The sequence below is a fragment of the Phacochoerus africanus genome, chromosome 12 (genome assembly GCF_016906955.1).
Source record: "Phacochoerus africanus isolate WHEZ1 chromosome 12, ROS_Pafr_v1, whole genome shotgun sequence".
Taxonomy (NCBI): Eukaryota; Metazoa; Chordata; class Mammalia; order Artiodactyla; family Suidae; genus Phacochoerus; species Phacochoerus africanus.
The window spans coordinates 26,977,655-26,991,548 of record NC_062555.1 but is presented as its reverse complement, the minus strand read 5'-3'; the positions used below and the strand labels follow the sequence as shown (position 1 = coordinate 26,991,548).

General features: G+C 38.6%; 1 protein-coding gene across 10 annotated transcripts in view; it reads right to left on the bottom strand.

Moving 5' to 3' along the window:
* PTPRC (protein tyrosine phosphatase receptor type C) overlaps window positions 1-13,115 on the bottom strand; it is a 118,849-nt gene extending 105,734 nt beyond the window's left edge. For 9 of the 10 annotated variants that reach the window (XM_047754886.1, XM_047754888.1, XM_047754889.1 and 6 more), the window contains exons 1-2: window positions 12,982-13,115; window positions 12,785-12,900 (exon numbers count right to left, since the gene is read on the bottom strand). In XM_047754886.1, the coding sequence (XP_047610842.1) occupies window positions 12,785-12,857 (73 nt within the window). In that variant the 5' untranslated portion in view covers window positions 12,858-12,900; window positions 12,982-13,115. The remainder of the gene's footprint in view (window positions 1-12,784; window positions 12,901-12,981) is intronic. The other variant, XM_047754887.1, reaches the window with a different exon arrangement.
* Between the last annotated feature and the right edge of the window lie 779 nt (window positions 13,116-13,894).

Genomic DNA, 13,894 nt, shown 5'->3' with positions numbered 1-13,894 from the left:
GCCAGGCCCACAGAAGGCGTCCCGGGCTTATTCCCTCTCCTTCCTTCCCTGTCTTAGTACTTCAAATTAGAACAAGGAAAATGAAATTTAGCTATCCCCCCTTGAGGGAACAATAATCAGTAAATCTTAGGATAAATATTGGGAAACACACTAAGAGATACAAGAGCATAGGCTGGACTTGACAATGGTTTGTATACCTATGTGACCTGAGACCATACTTACAGATGTGGACGTGATGTCTGATCAGCACTGCTTTTCTTGCAGGTTAATTCCCAGTGAACACAAAGCTAAGCTGCTCTAAAGATGTAACCCTAAGAAAACCTGCCAAGCCTGAACGTGAAATCTTATTTACGTATGACCTCAAAAAGGACAAATCTCTACTTATATGCTGCACCTTTACCAAGGCTATCAGGTTCCACTTAATATAAGCCTATGTGAGAGCCAGTTGCTCTCGATTTTCTCAAAGAAACGAAGGATTTAAAACTTGCTTTAGAAATTTAGCCTCTTACAGAGAAAGGCAAATATTATATGAGATCACCCATATGTGGAACCTACAAAATGAGCACAAATGAATCTATATACAAAACAGAAACAGACTCACAAGCCTAGAAAACAAACTTAACAGTTGCCAAAGGGGGCCGGGGAGGAGCATAAATTAGGACTATGGGCTTAATGGATACAAACTACTATACATAAAATTGAGTAAGCAACAAGGATTTACTATAGGACACAGGGAACTGTATTCAATATCTTATACCGGAAAAAAATCTGAAAAATACTATCTATCTGAATCACTTTGTTGTATATATAGAACAAACACAATATTGTAAATCAACTGTATTTCAATTTAAAAAAAAGAAATAAGCCTCTTAAGGGATGAATTAGCTCTCAACAAACTCCCCAACCTGTCCAAGTATTGGCTTAAGTAGTATTTAAAGATACTTTTATCATTAAGAATCAAAACAAAGTCCCCACTGAGGGAGTCAACACAACATTGTCTTTTTAAGACATTTTCGGTTAAATCCCCAACTCACTAGTCTCTCAAGATATTTTACATGGATTTTACTAAAACAAATTACTTTAAGCTGCACCTTTTTTAAGAGCCAAGATAGCAAGGAATATATATGTGTATATATGTGTATACACATATGTATAGCGTACATATGTAGAAGACATTTAATTCTCCCCAATATTATTATAACTTCCTTCATATTTACTTTTGTGCCAATATTAAAGTTAAATGGGAGTAAATGGCCATGAATTACTACGTTCACAATCACTGTTCAATAACCTTTCAAGAGGAGACATGAATTTGAATTTTTAGTAGAATTTACTCGTTTCTGGTGATATGCCAGCAAAGAGGTTAAGCCCTTCACAACCATCACTTCTTTTTTTTTTCAAGATCAAAAGTAAGATACTCTTCTCCTTTCCCTCATGGGCTGCACCTTCTCCCCTTCTTCTCCTAAACCTCCTTCCAACCTCTTTAAACATGTCGTGTCCCCAGGGCTCAGGATCTCCTGCACCTGAGCATTCTTCCAGCGCTCTCAGAGTCGGTCCCTGGTCTCTAAATCTCATCTGCACACAGTGACTTCCAATCAAGACCTACGGAGCCCTCACTCTCTGCTCCAACCAACTTCCTGATGTCCAGTGGGAATTCTAGCATTCCCAAGGACAAAACAGAATCTTAATTATCACCCCCTACCTGAGATGTTTCCCATCGGGACTGCTCATGGGGAAAAAATCATAATAATAATAAACTCATTCTGTAAAACTTCCCAGTTCTCTTCTACACAGCAAGTACCCTGGGTCCTGTATGAATCTGTCTGTTCTTTCACTGTCCACACTTGGTTCAGATACCCACCTCTTACTCTCTTTCACCCACTCAACCGGCTGCTAACTAGTCCCCAGGCTTTGTCTTACTTCCAGTCTGCTGTCTCACAACAGCCAGAGTAGTGTCTTAATATGGAAAAACGATTTTGGGCAATCCCCGCCTAAACATTCCAAAGGTCTTCTTCCCATTACACTCAGGGTGAGGCCACATTCGTTCCACTCCCAGCAGGCCTTGCGGCACCTGCTCCCTCTGCTTCTCTCTCCCTCCTCTCCACACACCTCTCAACCTGTACCCTGCATACTGCAAGTCTCCGACCTCCTTCCTGTGCCTTGAATCCACCAATCGTTTGCTTTGTCCAAACATCTTTGCACCTGCTAGTTCCTCGTCACGTGAATCTTTACATGCCTGTCGGCCAACACGTAGCTTAACGACACTTCTTCAAAGACGACTTCTTTGATCACACTGTCTCAAAAGTCATCCAACCCCCGGTCAGACCAGTCTCTATCATATTAATAATACTGTTTTGTTTCACAACGCTTAACCGATATCTGAAATTGTCCCAATGACATGTTCGGTTTTTTGCTGTCTCTTGCTAAGATGAAAGCGTCGTGAAAGCTGGTACCTTTTCTGTTTTATTTACCACTATGTCAGCCCTTAGCATAGTTCCTAGCACACAGTAGGGGCTCTCAAAACAATGGCGTCAGGGAATAAATTGACTCATTGAAGAAACCACCGCTATTGTTCCTAGTCTACGGATAAGGAAGCTGAACAATTTCAAGGTAATTTGCCACTGTTTCATGAGTGGAAAGCTCAGAATGGAGCCCAGGCAAGAAGGAACAACTAATGTCTTAAACCCTTTAAAAGTAGAGCTCGTCTGCCTCTGACATTTCTATCATTCTCTCTAAATCACTTCATTAGCTCCCTAACCCTTTTCCTTCCCATACCCACCTCTCTCCTCTCATCCCTCCCTTTCACAGGCAGAACTCTGAATTGATGTCTTTAACTTCCTTTATGTTTTCTTAGCCCTTCTAGATCTGGATGCTGCCTGCAGTATCAAGGAGTAAATTCAGAAAATAAAATCATGGATCACTGGAAAGTAGAAAGACAGGGTTTATTGGGCATACCTTAAAATCTTAGTTTAGAAACCAAGAGGGGGTTTGGACACCCAAGTCTGAAAAGCTAAAGTAGAAACCAAATCAGAATTATCTGATTGGCAGCCCACGTTCATCATAGTAACCAAACAACAAACAGATTTTTCTTTACTTTCCCTGAAGTCATCGCCAGCTTGTTCCTGGAGTAGGAGACTGTAAGATAGCACTACCTGGTTCATTTAAAATGTGTCTTGGATGACTATGAAAAGCTTATCTGGTGTTTACACTTCTTGGAATCAGATGAGAACCTCATGCGTTTTCCATGATCAAAGTGTTTAAACAAAGGTCAAGTAACTTCCCTTGCACTTCAAAAAAAAAAAAAAAAAAAAACTCTATATACTTTGGTAAATTATTCAATGGCTTTCCCTTTCTGTAATGTCAAATACAAATTATGTAGGGGGAAAATCCATTATTTCCATCATATCACTCACCTGGAGGCAGACTTTGTGAACCTTTTCAAGACGATATTAACACATCACTTTTGTGTTATTAACGTGGCATCAACATTCATAGTAAAGACAAATTAATCAAAGATGTCTTTCTGCTTTTTCTAGGAGACACAGCCTTCGATCTTGCTATAGATAGAGATGTGGCTCAGTGTGCAATGGTTCACCCACGTAGTGAGTCAGGAGGTTGGGGATTAATGCATATTTCCCACAAATGACCCCCAAGAAACTAACAACTGCCCTTCGGTCTTGCTGTGATTTGCCTGCCATCATGTAGTCATGTCCTGAGTTACCTGATTGCTAAGCTGACCATTAAGAAGACAGAAAAAATAGACGCAGAGTCAGATAGACTTAGCGTGAAATCTCAGCCTTCACCCCACAACTCCCCAGTCCTTATGAGCTGGTGACCTTGGAAAATTACTTTGGAAGATCCCCCAAAACAATTGAGGATTTATTTATGTGCTGTGTGTATATTTAAGATTTCTCTCCAAGTGAATCTTTTATTCTCAGTTTAGATCATAAAGCAAGCAAACCAAAACAAATGCTCTGGTTCCTTTTCATATCTACCACTTTCACTTATTAAATATCTAAACATAATCTACACAACTCAGTGGCAGCTCCAAAGCTTCTAGAACCAAAGAGTTCTGGTTGGAATGGGGGTCTAGATGTTTCACTTAAATAGTGTACTAGATGTAGATTTTAGAGGAATAATTTATAATGCATCAGCATTGAGAACGCAACATGATCTGTTTCAAGGTATGTGATTACTCTGAGGAGGAAGCTTACAGAGAACTTGGAAGATTTAAAATATCTACACCAAGATTACACACTTCACAAGGAAAGACACAGGATACGGGATTCCCAGCTCATGGTAGGGGAAAAACACCCATAAAACATTTGTTCATTCAATGAATAAATAAATAAATCGATTTAGCTAGCCTGGTAAAATGAAATTCTCATCAAGCGTTTAGGTGATGAGTAAGGATAATCTGTGAGATTTTAATTTTTCCCATGTACTCATTTCTGAATGTCTCAAGTTGGCTAGAATAATCATGGTTTACTTAGAGAAAAAAATGGGAGATGCAATTTTATACACAGGAGCACGTGCGTGAAAGAGAGAAGAGGGGGGAGAGAGAAAATAAAACAAAATGTGAGCGAGGGTTTTAAGCAATTTTTTTCTTCCTTCTAGTCCCTGAAATTTTCTATCACGTAGAAGTTTTATCATGCATAATTCACTTAAGTCATGACAACAAAAGGACAATTTAACTTGTCTGCGTGAGTTGTTGAGTACTTTCTACTTACAGGATCAGGCTACTGTGACAGACCATCCACTAACTCCACACACTGGCAAATGAGCAAAGACCCACTGAAAACCTGCAGGAGCTCACCAGCTACTGTGACAGGCAGCCAGATAAAGAGATGGCTGGGGAGCACCATCATGTTGGAGGAGCACTGATCCAGGTGTGTCTGGGGTGGAAAACCAGGGGACGTGCAGGAGGACTGCCTGGAGGAAGCAACCTTTGAATCCAACTTAGAGGAATAATTACAATTTGCCCAGTTTAAAAAAAAATGATGGAGGGAAGAAAACACAACTGTTGGTCAACAGTCTGGAGGCAGGTAAACATTATATTTTTAGAAAAATGAAAGTTATCCAAAGAGTATAGAGTACATGTCACGAAGTAGCTCCAGATAAAGCTGGAGAAAACTGAAGGGATTAAATCTGAACCACGTGTGTGCCATGGTAATGGCTTTCGTGTTTCCTAAATGCACAAGGACCAAAGGAGGAGGATGTGACACCTTATTTTGACTTTAGCCGCCATTGGACTTGAGAATGTTTTAAACTTATGCTGAGTCTCCTATTTATTTTTTTGTTCTACAAGTTAGTAAGAAGTTGGCACAAATGAAAGCGAATTAAAGTGCAACAATGCTAAACTCTACAGCAGTCCTATAAGTAGTTCCTGAAGTTTGCACTGGCTACCTGAGAAATAACCCAAACTCGCAAAACCTCAAAAGAAATCTTTCAGAAAGAGCTCACAATGACAAAATGGATGCAACGAATAGAACCAGCAACAGAGAAGAGATCTGACAGTGGCTATTACCTCCCAACCTAGAATTGGATGAAGGTGAAAAATTATATGCTATAAATTATATTTCATATAACATTGACATCCAAAGAAAATAAAAAAAGAAAGAAACCAACACTGGCTAAAAGTGCACACAGGAAATGTTGCATCTGACTAAAAAGAAAAATGAAAACTTCAGGGGACATTTCAACCTGTATTGTTTGACTAGGAAAATTGCGCTTAGACAAATCCCATAAAGGAAAACTCCCACAGGCATACACTACCATCGGTAAAATGTGATGTGGATAAGAATCGATTCATGAATTTAATAACATTTGTAAAAAGTCAGTAAAAATAGACGTTGGTGCAGTACAATAAAAAAAATGGAAAAATTGGTAATGAGCTAATCAGGTTATATAAAAAATACTCAGGAAATTAAATTGGCTTCATAGTGGGATCTGTGTATGTGTGTGTGTAAAATCTATTTTCAAGGAAAATTCATAAATGTTGACATATGCTAATTCAGTGTTTATTTACATAAACGTTGAGTCAAAACACCCTTGAGATCGAGGGACCAGTATATTCTCTGTCCCATGGGGAGCCATTGGCAGAGGGATGGACAAAAGCTAACTTTGCCTTTTGCAAAGATTATCTTGGTGAGGACGGAAGGAGGCAAGTTTTCGGCTAGCGTTCCAATAAGAGGTTGGAAGCCCCTTTAAAATGAGCTATGGCACGGGATGGCTCTATCAACAATTTAAGAGGTAGAAGCCAGGGAAATTTGAAAACCCCTAGATGGCGGTGGGGGGGAATACAAAATTACAAGAATTCGAAATTCTACAACAGCTCGTGCCTCTGCCACCCCACCTCCCCGGTATCTTCTCAGAATCTCTCAAAGGAAGAGATATGATCGGGATCATGTTTCCGTGTGAAGAGCTGTGCGCTGAGATTTCACGATTCCATAAGTGTAAAACTTTGCAGAGCACCTCATAGTTTGGTTTCTAAACATGTTCACAAAATAGTATCACTTTTAATGCTCACAACACTTTCTCGATGAGGAAGCTGTGTATGAGAGACAGAAAATGATTAGGACCCAGACCGTGCAATTCATCAAGTTTGATTTCCAAAGTATTTCTCACTCCAACTGCCATGCTCTTCTCCAACTGGGAATGGCTTCAGGCTCATTTCATATGCTGCTTTATAGTTCTTTCATCAGTGAACAAATGATTTTTTTTCTTTAAGTGGAGATATTTAAAATATGGTGACCCTACTGTTATTGCCTTGCTATTGTCCCTTCGATAGCTCTTAACAGCATGGATATTTATACAGGCGTATCTAATCCATTTTCATGACTATCAGGACAAATGTGGGTGTTTTTTGTTTTTTTGTTTTTTTTAATTTACCATGCAGAGAACTTCTTCTTATCTATCAGTGATTTTTATCAAATTCACCTTACTGGCTGTTCACTTCCTAATGCTCCATATGAGAATGATGCTGAGTTGCCCTCAGCTCTTAATTTCTGCTTCAGAAGGTCACTTTGTTGGAGGCTTGATGATTTTCTTCCAGGGGCTCATATTTTGGTTGGGAGTAATTAGGAATGGCCGTCACTGCCACTTGAATATCACTGCAGGTGGCTATAATTTTGTGACCCTTGCAATATATTTACAGGGGAAACTGAAGTTTTAGGCAAGTAACTTTTTTTTCACTTTAGCTAATTATGTGTCCTTTTTAACAGGAAATAAATGTTTAGTCTTTAAACCCTGCCTAGCTCTTCACCATAAATTATGTTTCAGTCTGTTGGAGTTTGGGTCTTCAGTAAAGCATCTAATAAAAGCTTTGATAATCTTACTGATTATTTTTTTCCTAAAGCTAATACCCTGAAGATAGTATGGATGGACATGAAAGATGCTTAAGTATTTCACTAACACTGACTTAGTATATACTTATGATGGTTGCAGCTGAAAGAGTAGGAAGGTTTTCATTTCTTTATTTGTTCTTGTGTTTGCTGGCATTCTTGAGAACACCCGTAATATTCTGCTTACAGTAGCCCTCCCCCAGACTCTTGACAGACTGAAATTGAGATAACAAGCTGCTATGGACAAGAAATGCCTATGAAAGATTTCAGGCAATAATTAACTATTCTCTAATCTAAATATTGGTAAGGATTGTGCGCACAAAAGCTAATGATTACTGTAACTTTTATTTCTGTATAATTCGGAATTATGTAGAAACAGATGGTACACAGTATTGCTAAATAAGTAGCCTTCAATATTTTCTTGTTCTCTTCATCCTTCCATAAAGCTCCGGTCTTTATGTATGCAAAATTTATAACACTGATCCTTTGGTGAGAGGCAACAAGTATGAGCTTGGGTGTCTTGTGCTGACAGCAAAACTCTTTCGACAAGATTGAAATTAGTTGGAACTGAGATTAAGTTAAATTTCCCTTGTCTTTTCTCCTGTCTAACAATTCCTATAAACTCATAAGGCGACTGAAAAAAATGAAAGGTCTGTGGCGATGACACTTTTCTTTCTCTGCAGCAGTCACGTACATACACGTGGTCTGAACACACAACGTTGCCTGCATTAGCGCTGTGTGTTCACCCATCTGCCTGCAAATCTCTGCTCTTTACCTACTCAGACAGATCGAAAGTCATCCTCCCATTAGCTAGTGAGAAATGATGCCCAGACTCCCACAGACTTTCTGTGTGCACGCTAGGCAACTGGCAAAGTGAGCTGTCTTCCACCTTGAAAACAGTTCTTTATCAGCACTGTACTAAGCGCTGCCCATGTGGGTACTAGAGGGCTGGACCTGACTCCGGATGTCCTGTTCCCGGCTCCATGAGTATCCGCCTCTGCATCCCTTACTTTCCTTCCCATGGACCTCTGGACCTAAAAGGAAAACTGATCCACCAAATGAAATGCCGCTGGCAAGACCATCCAAAGAGTAGATCAAGGGAATATCTCTCAATGACGGATTTTTAAGAAATCAGGAGGCTCCTTCCAGATACAGGATGAAAGAAGGAGATGAAAGAAGGAAAAAGGAACCCAAAAAAGGCAAAGCCCATAAATATCTACATCCTAAATTATTTTATTTAATCTTGGTAAATTATTTCACTGCCTCCACCCTTCCAGGTTGCCTCTGGTTAATGTTTTCATCTCATGTTTCTTCTTTTCCTGTTCTTTTTTTTTTTTTTTTTCCTGAAAATTTTATTATCCTCCCCCTTCTCCTCCATTATTATAATCTGCAGTTTTGTCAAGAAACGCCCATTCCTTTTTCAGGCCTGGTGAGAAATCAAGCACAGGTGATACAAAAAAAGACGGGTTGCAGTGGCAGCAGTGCTCTGATGGCAAATAATAATGCCAACCACAACCAATCGAAATAGTCTGTGAAGAATGCCAAGGAAAGGTGATAATAAGGATACAATTTCAGGGGAGCTATGTTGTGGCGAAAGTGACGGAAGAGAAGGTTAGAGAGGAAATAGCCTTTGCACAGAGCTTCAGAAGTCTCAAGGAAGTATAGAGAGGCCGATTGTTGCAACAACCTCCTGCCTGTTCTGTTTTAGTCAATCCGAAAAGAAAAAGGAAAAATAAATACATAAAAGATCCCTGCTCCCAGCCCTGCTCCTAGCCTGTTGGTGGACTCTGAGGTCTGGCAAGAAGTTTAGAATGTCTGCCAAGACAATGAGATGTGTCAGAGGGTGGCTGTTGGTTTTTTTTTTCCCCCTCTTTTATTTTAAGTGTTTAAGTTGTAGGACATAAAAAGAGATGGATGAGACTTCAGACAGATTAGGAAGCAATTCCCATATTGCATGTGAACAATGATAATGGCGCACATGAAAAAGATGGCAAAGGTGATGAAGCGGGGGCTGAGAGATTATGAAAAAGTAAAATGATAGACCTTGGGGTCTGTATATTTCAAATTCGCTCTCACCCTTGCGGTTCTTTTTTTTTTTCTTTTCTTTTTTTAAATACAACAAAACAAGATTAAATTTAGGAAAGAGAGTAGGTTCCACCCCTCCAAGGGGTGAGTCTGGACACAGAGAGTCCGGATCAATACAAGTGACGGTAAGGACGTCTGAGAGCAGGAAACAAGAGTAAAACTGGCTGAGGACCGAGGCTGGGGGAAACGGAATATTTAAAAACAGACAAATATGTGCAAACTATTACATCTAGACTGGATAAACAACAAGGTCCTACAGTATAGAACAGGGCACTGTATTTCATGTCTTGAGATAAACCATAATGAATAAGAATATGAAAAGAATATACATATATATACACACAAACTGAATCATTTTGCTGTAGAGCAAAGCTGAATGCAACCATGTAAATCAAATATATTTCAGTATAATCATTTTTTTATTTTTTTATTTTTTTTAATAATCATTTTTTTAAAGCAGACAAAGATGGAGAGCCAGTAGGTAGAGGATAGACAGGCCCATATATACATGTATGTATTATGTAGCTTTTATACACACACACACACACACACTTATAACTGCTATGTCTATATATGTATGTATAACTATAGGCATATGTAAGTGTACAAAGCAGTGTAGAAATACCTATATTCTTACACTAGTTACTTGTCACTGATACAAGAAAACCATGCAGCCCAGAGCAGAGCAAAGACTTAGCTCAAGCTGAGTGTGCAGACCCAGTGCTTCGTTACCTAAAGCAAGTGAGGAATAAGAAGGCAGATCCCCAGCTTCCCCTTACTGGGCCACTAACAAAATGCATGTCAAATTCTAGCAGCGTGAACGGTCCCAGGCAGATGTGTACTGGGAAAATGTTTCAAAAACTCCCTACCTAATCACTCTCATGCCCCCACATTTCTCCCTTGTCGTGTATTTAAGACTTAATAGGATGGGTGATCCAGTTCCATTCATCATTCGTACTGAACACCTACAAGGTGCAAGAGAAGGTACATGTTTGTAGCATGAGCTATTTCTTTTTCAAGTAGATGGAAAAATGAAAAATTACGTCCAGGAAACGACTCAACTGTTATGACTCATATAACTTGTGTATGCATAGCTGTTATGTTAGGACACAGCAGACTGGCCTGGCCTTACACCTTTATTTGAGGGAGAGACCCCTCTCCCCAACCTGAATTCTCAAAACCATCACTGTCCCCTAGAATTACTTAGAAATTTTAAACAAAGTGTTGGTTTCCAGTCATCATGGCAAAGAGGCACAGCAAAGAGGTTACCAACGTCCCTGCAAAACTCAATCCAGCATCGGTACCGTCCCAGCAAAAGTTAACTATGGTCTTGCCCATATTTGTATTTTTTAAGTGATTAAATATCACATCTGAGTTGTGCGTCAAGGTATGCATTGCTGTCTCTCTCCATTTGGCTCCATTTCTTTAGGCCTTTAGAATACACAATGTAAATGCGATGCCTCATACTTCCTACAAACACTAAACTCAATTTTAACACATCAAGTTAAAACCTATAATCCAACTCAGTAATAAAGAAAAGTATATAATTTGAAGCATTAATAACTTCCAAAATTATGTATTGAATCGCAAAATCTCTCTCGAGACCAAAAAGAGTGATAAACAAGATGTGCACACCTGGATAAATATATCTATATATTTCTCCAAAAATGAGTGTGTGTGGCAGGAAGACTAGAAAAATGTCTTCTCTCAATATTTGTGTAAACAATTGCAGGTAAACTTGACCTTTCAAAAGAAATCTACATATATCTATCCATTTAGTCATAGTAGAAACTATTCAGCAAAATTGGCTTAAAGGTTTCTAGATCACTTTAGACCGCTCTTCAGATTATAAATTCAAAGATGTTTCTTATGGTAAAAATCCTTAGCAGACTGAGTTGAAATTTTTTATGGTGGTTTGCTCTGTGACCTAAAAAATGTTTCTGTATTTCTTTCTGCTCATTTAGAAATGTTTTGCATCAGCTCCTGAGTGATAATTTTTAATAAAAATTTGCTCTGATTTATGATAATATTACCACCCTATTGAACTTATTATTCTTTATACATTATTTTTATTATGATAAGCAACTTTACAGGGATGGTCACTTGATCAACATTACATGTACTAAGACAAAATGCTGTACCTATATGAACATTTTTAATCTATTTTTGCAGCAGTATGCACACTGCTTTCTACTGTCCTTGGGTACACAAAATGTAAATGAACAGTGTAGCATGCTCAGGAGGTAGCTACGGCTCTAGCTCTTAGAGGAAGGGAGAGTGGCAGAAAATGAAAAAAAAAAAAAAAGATTTCAAAGTGAATTACAGTAAGCAATTTTTCAAAAAATAATGTTTCCGGTTTTCTTTTGATTTATTTTGAAATCTCCCACAACACCATTTTAAATATCCTTTCAATAATTAAAAAAAAAAAAATAACTATAGCATAAGGAGGAACGGTACATAACAACCAAAATGTACTCCCTGACCCAAACTGAAACCACTCAAGAAATACCCATGAAATAGATCATAAGGGTAAAAGGATCTCAAATTTGAATAGGTACCAGAGGTACATTCAGTTCCAATTTTCTATAGAATACAGCATTTGCATGATTCTCAAGAGTTTAAGTATTTTGGTCTCATTAAGGTTCCAACAGTTAGGCATCACCCAGGAAGGGCGGTGGCCCCGTAAGAATTTTCAAAGCAAATAATCATCAAAACTATGGTGAGAAACCCAAACCTTGATTTAAAGTATATTCTGTGATAAGAATTTGCAACAAGTCAGTATTTAACTGAATACCCCTGGGTATTATTTTAAACTACCATACAACAAAGTATTCAATAAAATATTGTATTCATAATCAAAATTTGAGGAAGCAAACTCCTGGTCCGAAAAGGAGCTCCCAGGCAAGCAAAGCCATATTGCGACTTTTCAAAATCCATGCTTTGTTAAAAACACAAACCTTACTTCTTTTGCTTTTAAAATTTCCTCAGACTTTCATAAACTTATATTTGTATATTTGGAAAGTCAAGTAACAACGTTGCATTGTAATGTCCTTGAACAGTTTGTAAACCAAGATAGGGAGAGACCATGTTTGTCTTTTAAATTGTGATTTTTTTTTGACCAAATATGTATGCCTTTTTAAACAGAAACAATGTATTCTGTCACACAGCAAGCTATGTCTCTCTGAGCGACAATAGCCTTGACCATTTTACAGCTTGTTTCCTATAGTCAACAACCCTTAACTTATTTTCAAACCAATGTCCTTCTACCAAAAAAAAAAAAAAAAAAAGAAGAAGAAGAAGAAAAGAAAGAAAGAAAAAAAAAACACCTAAGGAAATATGAATTTCCTTGCACTTACCTGTAACAAACATTGCGGCGTCCAGAAAGGCGAAGCCAAATGCCAAAAGTTTAAGCCACAAATCCATGGTCATATCTGGAAATCAGCCGTATTCCTGTGAAACACCATGCGTCCTTCTGAAAGGCAAAATAATGGTTATCTCCGTGAACGTGTTTCTCTGGGAAACCAAATCAAAAATAAAAGAAATGAAGGCATACTCTTCACTGGCGTCTTATCAGAGAGGGAGCAGTTTCCTTCTCTGCTACCCTAAGACCGAACCACTCGCCAGCTACATGAACTGCTAGGTGGTGATGTCAGATTCGGTTTTAGTAACTTCTCCAAAATGCTCTAAAGGGGTCCTCTTTACAGGAAGTCAAGAAAGTTGTTCAAAGTCACTGCAAAGACATCTTACTTCCTTAATTCAAGTAATTAGGCTGAGTTAGCGGGCCTTTTAAGAGATTTTCCCTTCAAGGTAGATGTGCTTTAAGCATCCACAAAATAACTCTCATGGAGTATTCATTGCCATGAAAAAACACCATATCCCCCCCCCCAAGAAAAAAATCCCTAACATTCTTAACTAAAAGATGATAACACAGAATCAGCAAAACCAAACGGGGGTTGGTAAGAGGATATACTAATTGAATGAAGTTTTAAAATGCCTGTCTTTGTGTTACAATGACCAAACGAATGAAAAAATAAGCAGCTATCTGGTTATTTTTGCCCATCAGTATCATTTACCAGGAAGGCATTCAAAACCCAGCAATAATGACAATTTAGCCATCCAACTATATCCTATGCAAAAAGTACTCTCAGAGAGCTTAGCAGTTTTGCCCCCAGATCTTTCACAGATATCCCTGTGGGGCCAGGGATGGAATTGGAAAGTCACTTCAACTTCAGCAAATCCTGCTTCAAAAAATGAATGCTTCTTGACTTGAGAAATTCTTGGTGCTGCTGCTGAGGGAAAGAGACCCATCATATTAAAAGTTGTCTTTCACAAAAGTTAACACACACACTCCCAGCTACTTTCCCAAATTTTCAGGTTAAAAGACAACAAATAAGAGTTTCCTGGTGGTTCAGGGGGCTAAGGATCAGGTGTTGGCACTCTTGTGGTCCAGGTTCGATCCCTGGCTG